This window comes from Anabas testudineus, chromosome 10, assembly GCF_900324465.2.
Source record: "Anabas testudineus chromosome 10, fAnaTes1.2, whole genome shotgun sequence".
Taxonomy (NCBI): Eukaryota; Metazoa; Chordata; class Actinopteri; order Anabantiformes; family Anabantidae; genus Anabas; species Anabas testudineus.
The window spans coordinates 22641697-22651832 of record NC_046619.1 but is presented as its reverse complement, the minus strand read 5'-3'; the positions used below and the strand labels follow the sequence as shown (position 1 = coordinate 22651832).

Below are 10136 nucleotides of genomic sequence, written 5' to 3'. Positions count from 1 at the left end.
GTGTGGACGAACCAAAATGTCCCCACCACAGGGGTTGGAACCAAAAACTGTCCACATAACCAAAGATGTACATAAACACACAGACACACACAAGCAATTAAAGATAATGAATGACTGTAGTTAAAGGATGTTTTGAAGAGAGAGTCAGTTGCTGTGGCAACGAAGATAATTGTGCTTGTTTATACTCATGCAGGTACTAAAATAGGTCCCATTGGTATTTTCTTACTATCATATGTACAAATTACAATTTAGATACAAAGGATCTGTTTGTCTAATTAAAGTGTGTTTGTCTCATTGAATTCTTCATTCAGCTCAGTGGGTCTTCAAAAGACCAGATGTGGAAATAAGATCTGCCTCGATCAGACTGAACAGTGCTGAGTGCGATTCACTTGACCTGAGGTGACTTTCATATACTTTACATATGCTGCATGTAGGATGGGTAAATGTGAAGAAGCTGTGTTTTGTGTTGTGCTGCATTTGACAGTTTTAAACTCACTTTTTGTATTTGTATTTTATTTGAACAGCTCATGTCGTTCTGAAAACATCCACTCAGCTGTTGATCTGCCTGCTCAGGAGAAATGGAGCTTTCTCCATTTCATGTTTCTCTTGAAACTCCCAGAGGTCTGTGAGTGCATCTGTGTTTCTTGCTCTGTGTTGATGATGGTGAACTGTTTTAATGATGTGAGAAGTCTGTACCTGAAGAGTTAGAGCCACAAGAATGAGCGAGTTTCTGTTATAGATGTATATATAGAAATTATTTTCAGCACATCAGTTGACTCCTGCTGCATTTATCTCAGCTGCTCTTCTCTGCTTTGGTGTCTGTAACCTAATGATAATGTAATTCTGTTGATTCTCTCCTCGGTGTTTCACCAGTTTGGTCATTGGTGTGAGGTGTGTGCAACGTGCAGCAGGAACGAGTCCAGTCGGTGGAATCAGAGATTAAAATCCACCTTTAGATTTTGTGCTAAATTCAGTCCAGTTCATCATGTCGTGTGTGATAATAGTTACAACAACAACCTTTTTTGATTTGTAGATTTTCTTCTATTACATTTTCTCTTGTTCTGTTCTATTTTAAACCAGTATTTGAACTCAAGGCAGGGCACATCATTTTCAATCCAACCATGGCTCTATAGTGTGTTTAACTTATTATGGTTTCAAAGCAGAAACCTGGGGTGACTCCAGACTTGGACAGTTTTAGTAGCTGGTTTTATTCTGATCGTATTATAACATTACTTCCAACACACGGCAGTAAGACAGACGGGCCATTAACTGGACATCCATATGGTTCAGCAACAACTTAAATCATTTTTACATATGTTTATCTATTTTTACATGTGCAACAATAACAAGGATTGAAAAATGACTCTGGTTGAGATAAATGTGACCCAGTGTGAAATGGTACCATATGATACTAGAGATATGACTGAGTTTTCAGTTTTCTGATGGTTTGTTTCTGATTTGTCCAGATTCACACCTAGCCTGGTCGAGCAGTTACAGATCCAGTTCTAATGGTACCAGAGAGTCTGATGGTGTGTCCTTCTTCATCATCCAGGGCCTCACCAGCCTGGGTGACAAACAGATGATCCTTTTTGTCCTCCTGCTGCTGGGTTACATCATCATCCTGGGAGGAAACAGCATGATCATCTTTGTGGTACAAGTCAAAGCCACGTGTCCAAGGAATTCTTTACTATGACCTTAGTGCAACATAATCACTGCTGCTATTTATTTTTATGTAGGCACTGACTGATCCAAAGCTCAGCTCTCCCATGTATTTCTTCCTCTCCAACCTCTCCTTTGTGGACATGTTCTACACCACCACCACCATCCCTAAGATGTTGTCCAGCTTCCTGTCAGACACAACAACCATTTCTGTTCCAAGCTGCTTCCTCCAGATGTTTTTCTTCATTCAGTTGGGCATTACTGCCCGTGGTATCCTGACTGCCATGGCGTACGACCGCTATGTGGCCATCTGCAACCCTCTGCGCTACACCTCCATCATGACCTGGCGCGTCCAGCTGCTTCTCATTGCAGGAGCCTGGAGCTTCAGCACTATCTGCACATTCCCAGCCACCATCATGGCCCTCTGTCAGCCGTACTGTGGTCCTAACGTGGTGACACATGGTTGGTGTGACCCGTCGTCTGTAAGGCGGCTGGCATGTGCTGACACCTCAGTGGATAACATTGTGTCCCTTTCCTCTGCCCTGGTGGCTCTACTGACCACAGGAGTCCTCATCCTCTCCTCCTATGTCCTGATTGGTATTTCAATATCAAGGATGGGTGTGACAGAGAGGCTGAAGGCCTTTGGAACCTGTGCTGCCCACCTGACTGTGGTGACCATCTCTTACACAGCAGCCTCCTTCGTATACATTTCCTACCGGGTGGTAAACTTTTCACCAGAGGTACAAAGATCAAATAATCTCACTTTAATATTTACTTTGTTTTGGTGTGTGTCTAAAATGTTGTCATACAAAAGAAGAAAAAGATTTGTTCACATCTGATGGAAATTAGTTTAAGAAGAAAGAAAACAGTACAAATGTTGGGTTAGGTTGAATCTCCAGATTTGTCTAGTGGTGATTTTACAATCAGTCTTAGGTTACTGGTTTCTGAGCTCAAAAGAAAACAAACAGACAAAAAAATACAGAAGAAATATTCTTTTTTACAGTATTTTAACAGGACATGTGGAGCAGGTGCAGATGGTTTGTTATCTCTAGTAAAATCTTTGTCTCATCCTATAACCTATGACCTTTCAACAAAAGGTCGAAGGGAGTTATATTGATAGCTGTATTTAGTATTTTTTCATTCTCTATATTTGATCAGTTGTGTTGCTTAAAGGAAAATGTTGCATGTTGCATGTTTTTAATGTTCTGTTAGTGTGAGAACATTTTACAACTAGGTTCAGTCATGAACCTTCAGTGTTAATCTGCATGTGCAGATGTAGGCGCTCGATTGTTTTAAAGCATCTTCTGTTTTTGTTTCAGGTTCGTATCATCGTGGCTGTGGTGTACGCTGTTCTGACTCCTTTCCTGAACCCAGTAATCTACAGTCTGAGGAACAAGGAGCTGCGAGATTCCATCAGAAGAACTCTGAGCAGGTTCAGATCTGCTGTTTCAGCTACAAAGGACATCAACACAGTGTCCTGACTGAGAAAGTTGGACTCACAAAGTGACTGTCTGGTTTAAAAAGTATGATTTTGACTTTTTGAATTGTTGATTGTGCCAATTTATTCACCAGCCTCACTTAAACTCAAACAATTTGTTAAATATCTGTTTAAACTCATTAATGCTGTTCATTGAAAAGAAAACTGTCTCTTCTCATGAAGCTCTAAATGTTCAGAGGTTTGAGAAACATAATGAATAAAGTGAATTAACATTAAACATTTAAGATTTCAAAAATGTTAAAAGTGGCAAATATCAACTGAAAGGAATAATTATGTTTGAAATATGAAAGGAGATAGAGGATGAGTAGAGATCTAAAGGTTTAACAGAACAGTAATTTATGATATAACAATATTGTTTCATATCCTATTGTGATTATATGAATTATGTTGAATCCATATGAGCAGAAGTATTGGAACATGTGACTGATTTACTAATAATAAATACCTCTGAATGACTGCTCATGGTTTAAGACTGAATCACAGAAAAGAAGGAGAATAAATCAGAGGTACCACACAAAGATCGGCTTAAACAAACATGTTCCGAATGTGCTGGAAAAGAAATAAACCACTGGTGTACTGAGCAACAACACAGAACCGCTCAGCCAAAGAAAACCGCTACAGCTGATGACAGACAAAACCCCAAAACAACGGTCAGTGATGTCACCAACGACTTCACGGAGCAGGTGAAGATGTCACTACTCAAACAAGACTTCAGTAATAGAAGAACCCTAAACAGGTTTAACCCCTAAACCCTGAAAAAACAAGGACGTAGGGTCCTCAAAAGTAAATCAACAGCTTGTGGTCGGTGTGCTGACACCTCAGTGGATAACACTGGGTCCCTTTCCTTCAACCTGGTGGTTCTACAGTCCTCATGTGGTGTATGGGATAGCTGTCTCTCGCTACACCTCAGTCTGCTTTGTATACACATCCCACCATGTAGAAAACAATTCACCAGAGGTACGAGGCTCTGGCTTTGCCTTTGTTCTAGTTCATCACGTGGATGCTCATCATCTGAAGTATTTTAACTATCACTGAGTTTGTTATGATGACATTTTATTCTTCTTTTCTGAAGAGCTTGTTGACAGCCTTCACTACCCCCTGAACATTACATAATGTGTTTTCAGTCGTGGTACAGTCTTCCCCTGAGAACACTCCTTAAATAAGATTAAGAGAAAGAAAAAGACAGATGCACTAAAGGTTGGAAGGTGATCACTGACAGACTCAAACCAACAGAGCTCTGATGAGTAAAGCTGCTGACTGAATGTAATGGGACTATGTTAGATTGTTGTTTCACACTAGATTTCTGCATGTTGTAGCACAGAAACGTAACACGTGTCAGTAGCAATCGATTTAACTTCTCTTTGCACAAATTGACTGTTTTAGTTTTGTGTCATTTCCACATCTTTATATACTGTAGAACAAATGTGTCACTGATTTACCACTATCAGGGCTTTATTGTTCGTCCACATTATTGTATTGAATTTAGATTTTAGTAAGAATCTAAAGAACGATGGTAGATTGTTGTCTTTATTTGTTAGGGTCAGTAACGAGGAAGACAGGATGATATGCAGGGACGAACCAGGGACACTGTGACCACTTGTATCTGCATTATGTGTCTTGGCAGTTCATACTGTACGTTAATATTTGTCCCTCCTGTCTCCTGGTTTTATTTCAGACAAGCTCAGATGGAAAATTATTCATACAACAGCCTCACACTTCAGCTCGAGGGGTTAACGGTCACCACCACTAGCCAGTATCCCGTCTTCATCCTTCTGCTCTCGGTCTACGTTTTCATCCTAATTGCCAACGTGGGCATCATGGTGTTGATATGGACTCAGAGAAGCCTCCAGCAGCCGATGTATCTCCTCTTCTGTAACCTGTCTATCAATGATGTCATGGGAAACACTCTCCTTGTTCCCCGGCTGCTCGCAGATATTCTGGTGCCTCCCTCTGAGCGTCTCATTCACTACTATGAGTGTGTGATCCAGGCGTTTACCACACACATGTTCTGCACCAATTCACACACTCTCCTCATGATTATGGCCTTCGACAGGTATGTGGCCATCTGCAATCCTCTGCGCTACTCTGCCATAATGACTGGAAAAATGGTGATCAAACTGACGGTTTCTGCCTGGGGAGTGGGTTTTGTGTTTGTGGGGATTCTGCTCGGTCTGACCCTACGGCTGAACCGATGCAGGACTCTGATCACGAACCCCTACTGTGACAACGCCTCCCTGTTTAAGCTCTCCTGCGAGAACGTATTCATCACTAATGTCTATGGCCTCTCCTACACTGCCGTGCTGCTCTCCTCCTCTGTCGGCAGTATCATCCTGACTTATTCTAAAATCACAGTGGCGTGTCTGACTAATAAAAACAAGTCTCTGAACAGTAAGGCCTTGAAGACCTGCAGCACTCATCTGTGTCTGTATCTGATCATGCTGGTCAGTGGGATGGTCTTCGTCATCCTCCATCGTCTCCCTGAGTACGCAGAGCACAGGAAGATTTCTGCGATTCTCTTTCATATTGTGCCTGGAAGCCTCAACCCCGTCATCTACGGGCTGCAATCCCAGGAAATACATAAGTGTTTGTCAAAGATAATCCATCTTAGAAAAGTTAAATCATTATTTTAATGTGTACTTTTTTTTCTCACAGTTGCCAATAACTGTTTAAATAGTGACCGTGTAGACTCACAGAAGAAGAAATGTTATTATGTGAACTTATTTCTTCAATGTTAACTTTAAAAAACAGCCCAACCTGAACCATTAAAACTACATAAGATGCTTCAAAGGATGTTTAAACCAAAAAAAATAATGAAACTAATTTACAAGAGAGAAAGTGTGAGTTTCTAGTTTAGTGTTCAACACCTCATCAGGTTGATTTATTTTACATTTCTCTGTTTAGTTTTCAATGATAAAATCATGTTGATTGTTTAGTTCCTGATACAACACATACATGTTATGAAAAGGTTCTAAAGAAATGACGTATAATTTATTTTTGTGCCTGATGTTAGCTCATTTCATTAACTACATAGTGATTGTAATTTTCTCAGGGATCATTTAAGTATTCCACAAATCCAAAACCAAAAGGTCAGTTTAGAAGGATCATTATAACAACTTTTACATAACAAACCCGTCTGTGATTTACATGTTCACCACCAATTTTCAAGAGGTTCTCTGACACCCTGAGCTCCCAGCTCAGAGCCTGTAGGAGAGAGTTCTCCTACAAGCTCTGCAGTCGTCGGGTTTCATGCTGGACTCTCACATTGGAACCACTGCAGGCAGGTTTAGGTGGGCAGTCTGTAACTTGTTGGTGGACACTGTGCATTATGTCATCACAACCAACTTCACAATGAAAATCTGTCACCGCAACATGAACACACACACACACACACACACACACACACAAGCAATTAGAGATAATTAGTGATTGCAGTTAAAGGGTGTTTAATGAGGAAGTCAAACAAAAACAAAAGCTCATTACTGTGGTAATTATGTTTCACTGTTTGCTTTTCAGAGGTTTGTTCTACCACAGAGGTCCTGAAACAGCTCCCTTTGGTATTCTTTTGCTATCATGTGTTTTATTTATATTCACTGATGTAAGTTTGTGTAATTAAAGTTTGTTGGTGCCATTAAAATCTCCATTATAATCAGCAAAAAGCTCGGTTGTTCATGTAAATGTAAGTCGTGGACCTGAGGTGAAGGTCTTTATATCAACAGATTCACACACTGAGGTAAAACAATGAACATCTGTCATGATTGGGGGGGTTTTCACTCAATTTTAAAGATTTAAGGTCCGAATGATGATCTTTGTGTTTTGTGCACAGATTCAGTTCTTCTGCACTAATCACAGTAATTCTGTTCATCTGTCTGAGAAATGGAGCTTTGGCCGTTTCACGTTTCCCCTGAACGTCCCAGAGGTCCGTGACTGTTTCTGTGCTTTTTACTCTGTGATCAGCTGTTTTAATGATATGTGAGGTTTGTACCCAGAGAGATAAAAGTATAAAAAGATAAATGTGTTACTGTTTGATGTACAGTAAAAAAAAAGTCTGTAGTTCTGTATAGTGACAGTAATTCACGTTGTCTTTAACATACCACTTATCTCTCTGATCTTTGTTGTATGTTTTGTGAATTAGTGTCTGTATATCTCTTCAGGTGAATGATCGATTAGGCTGAATTTAAATGAAACTCAACTTTAACCTTGATCCATAATTAATCCAGTAGCACTTTACTTTGGCTTTTGCACTACGTTGGTAAAGCTTGATATTTGTTTCATTAACCCATAAAACTCAGAACATTTGCAGCTCATTTCCTGACTTTTCTTGCAAACCTAATGTTTTTTTTTATTCTGTGGAGGTTTTCCTGACAGCTGTTGTTTTCCTTGACTGATCTGTTCCATGTATGAGGCTTAGTGCACCAGTGATTAGTCTCGTTTCTTTTTCAGGACTCTCAAAATAGTAATAGGAATGCTGTCAGTTGACCGTCCTGTCTGTGACACTGATCACTCTTTGTTGCCAGATTCACACCTAGCCTGGTCGAGCAGTTACAAATCCAGTCCTAATGGTACCAGAGAGTCTGATGGTGTGTCCTTCTTCATCATCCAGGGCCTCACCAGCCTGGGTGACAAACAGATGATCCTTTTTGTCTTCCTGCTGCTGGGTTACATCATCATCCTGGGAGGAAACAGCATGATCATCTTTGTGGTACAAGTCAAAGCCACGTGTCCAAGGAATTCATTTAGCAGACACGTTCCCAAGCAGCTTACAAGGATAAAACTAAGATGGGATGGAAGACAATGAAAGCAAAGTACCGTGAAATAAAAATGTTTGAAACAGAAATTCGAGACAGAAGAGAAATGTTTTGATTATTATTATTTTTCTGTGTAATGGAAGTTTTGCATTGTGAGAGTGAGGCTGCTGAAATCTGAATGATGTAGCTTGTTCCAACACTGTGCTGAAGAACTTTGTGTGGTGTGGGGACCTCCAACTGTTAGAATGAACTGGATGTGAGGGATGTAGACCTGGTTTGGACCCGGTACGCATGTAGGGAAGGTGCCGTTTAGTTGACCACTATGTAGACAAGTGGGAGAGTTTACAGAATGTCCTGCAGAGCTGGAAGCCAGTGCACACCCCTGAACAGTAATGTCAGCCACGTGCTTATTATCAGTATCCTAATCACTGACACAGGTTTTTCTCATGCAGGCACTGACTGATCCAAAGCTCAGCTCTCCCATGTATTTCTTCCTCTCCAACCTCTCCTTTGTGGACATGTTCTACACCACCACCACCATCCCTAAGATGTTGTCCAGCTTCCTGTCAGACACAACAACCATTTCTGTTCCAAACTGCTTCCTCCAGATGTTTTTCTTCATTCAGCTAAGTGTTACCTCCCGTAGCATCCTGACAGTCATGGCGTTTGACCGCTATGTGGCCATCTGCAACCCTCTGCGCTACACCTCCATCATGACCTGGCGCGTCCAGCTGTTTCTCATTGCAGGAGCCTGGAGCTTCAGCACTATCTGCACATCCCCAGCCACCATCATGGCCCTCTGTCAGCCGTACTGTGGTCCTAACGTGGTGACACATGGTTGGTGTGACCCGTCGTCTGTAAGGCGGCTGGCATGTGCTGACACCTCAGTAGATGCCATTGTGTCCCTTTCCTTTGCCCTGGTGGCTCTACTGACCACAGGAGTCCTCATCCTCTCCTCCTATGTCCTGATTGGTATTTCAATATCAAGGATGGGTGTGACAGAGAGGCTGAAGGCCTTTGGAACCTGTGCTGCCCACCTGACCGTGGTGACCATCTCTTACACAGCAGCCTCCTTCGTATACATTTCCTACCGGGTGGTAAACTTTTCACCAGAGGTATGGGCTCAAAACTCCTGGCAGTAATATAAATCCTATATATATATAGTTTTTTTTTTTTGTTTGTTTGTTTGTTTTTGTATAATCCTGACTCACAAAAGTATTACAGATGATGTGGCAAAACTGAATCTCAACATCTCATGTTCTTCATGAGGTTATTCACGTGTCATGGAGATGTTTCAGTTCATATTATGTAGTGTAAGTTTGCACTAAGCCCGTGAAGATTCTTAATAGTTCAGTTGATGAGTTCAGTTATCACTGCCGTACTTTGTCCACCTAACGAGCCTGTTCAGGCCAGGTGTGACGTGAAACCAGCCCGGAACAGAAATCTGTGGTCTCAGAACAACTAGAAAGAAGTCTAGTTGCCATAGCTCATTCACTCAAATGTAGTCACAAGTTTTAACTGAAGGTTTTGCAAAGTGATATTTTCATCTACTTCAGGTGCAAATGTTGGGAATGGCCTTTGTGAAACCGCTGTTGGTGATCATTTGTCAGCTGGGAGTCATTAAACCACTGCGAAGAGACGATGTAACCAAAAGTGAAAAATGAGTCATCACACAGTGATCATGACATTTTGTCTGTGTTTTTGTTTTCAATGTTCCTGAATCTTTGGCCTGACCCACCTCACCATCCGATGTTCAGTCCAATAAGCATCTCTTTGTTTCTGGTCCATATTACTGTAGCTTTGTTGCCCCGACCTCTTTATTTACCATCATGATGATTAATATATTTCAGGTTCGTATCATCGTGGCTGTGGTATACGCTGTTCTGACTCCTTTCCTGAACCCAGTGATCTACAGTCTGAGGAACAAGGAGCTGCGAGATTCCATCAGAAGAACTCTGAGCAGGTTCAGATCTGCTGTTTCAGCTACGAAGGACATCAACACAGTGTCCTGACTGAGAAGAACAACCTGCTGCTCTGCTAACTGGAGACATTCAGGCATTGTTAAATCCATGTTTAAAAAATACTTTGTCTTGTGGATTGACCGGGAGATCCACTGATATTTAACTTCTGACAGAGTAAAGACTCCAAAACGGACAGAGACACTGTGGCAGTTTCTGGCCTTTGCTTTATTTAAAAACCATCTTGATGAGGAGCCTCAGGTGACAAAGAATCAA

At 41.2% G+C, this 10136-nt stretch overlaps 3 protein-coding genes across 3 annotated transcripts; all 3 read left to right on the top strand.

Moving 5' to 3' along the window:
* The first annotated feature begins 578 nt into the window (after nucleotides 1–578).
* Nucleotides 579–3140, top strand: LOC113160326 (olfactory receptor 10J4-like). The gene is made up of 4 exons (XM_026357541.1): nucleotides 579–621; nucleotides 1467–1651; nucleotides 1737–2399; nucleotides 2979–3140. Exons 1-4 carry the CDS (start codon nucleotides 579–581, stop codon nucleotides 3138–3140), a joined length of 1053 nt encoding a protein of 350 aa, XP_026213326.1.
* Nucleotides 3141–4842: 1702 nt separating this feature from the next.
* Nucleotides 4843–6253, top strand: LOC113160328 (olfactory receptor 146-like). The gene is made up of 2 exons (XM_026357543.2): nucleotides 4843–5740; nucleotides 6219–6253. The coding sequence occupies exons 1-2, from the start codon at nucleotides 4843–4845 to the stop codon at nucleotides 6251–6253; spliced, it is 933 nt and encodes a 310-aa protein (XP_026213328.2).
* A 777-nt stretch (nucleotides 6254–7030) lies between these two features.
* LOC113160327 (olfactory receptor 10J4-like) lies at nucleotides 7031–9914 on the top strand. Its single transcript, XM_026357542.1, has 4 exons — nucleotides 7031–7073; nucleotides 7672–7856; nucleotides 8355–9017; nucleotides 9753–9914. Exons 1-4 carry the CDS (start codon nucleotides 7031–7033, stop codon nucleotides 9912–9914), a joined length of 1053 nt encoding a protein of 350 aa, XP_026213327.1.
* Nucleotides 9915–10136: the final 222 nt, after the last annotated feature.

Bases quoted from the DNA above. Each gene is read 5' to 3' on its own strand.
- LOC113160326 (XM_026357541.1), top strand. From the start codon at position 579: ATGGAGCTTTCTCCATTTCATGTTTCTCTTGAAACTCCCAGAG. The intron at 622-1,466 runs GTCTGTGAGTGC...TGATTTGTCCAG, and splicing joins TTCTCTTGAAACTCCCAGAG to ATTCACACCTAGCCTGGTCG. The intron at 2,400-2,978 runs GTACAAAGATCA...TTTTTGTTTCAG, and splicing joins TGGTAAACTTTTCACCAGAG to GTTCGTATCATCGTGGCTGT.
- LOC113160328 (XM_026357543.2), top strand. From the start codon at position 4,843: ATGGAAAATTATTCATACAACAGCCTCACACTTCAGCTCGAGGGGTTA. The intron at 5,741-6,218 runs GTTTGTCAAAGA...GGATCATTTAAG, and splicing joins ATCCCAGGAAATACATAAGT to TATTCCACAAATCCAAAACC.
- LOC113160327 (XM_026357542.1), top strand. From the start codon at position 7,031: ATGGAGCTTTGGCCGTTTCACGTTTCCCCTGAACGTCCCAGAG. The intron at 7,074-7,671 runs GTCCGTGACTGT...CTTTGTTGCCAG, and splicing joins TTCCCCTGAACGTCCCAGAG to ATTCACACCTAGCCTGGTCG. The intron at 7,857-8,354 runs GTACAAGTCAAA...TTTCTCATGCAG, and splicing joins ACAGCATGATCATCTTTGTG to GCACTGACTGATCCAAAGCT.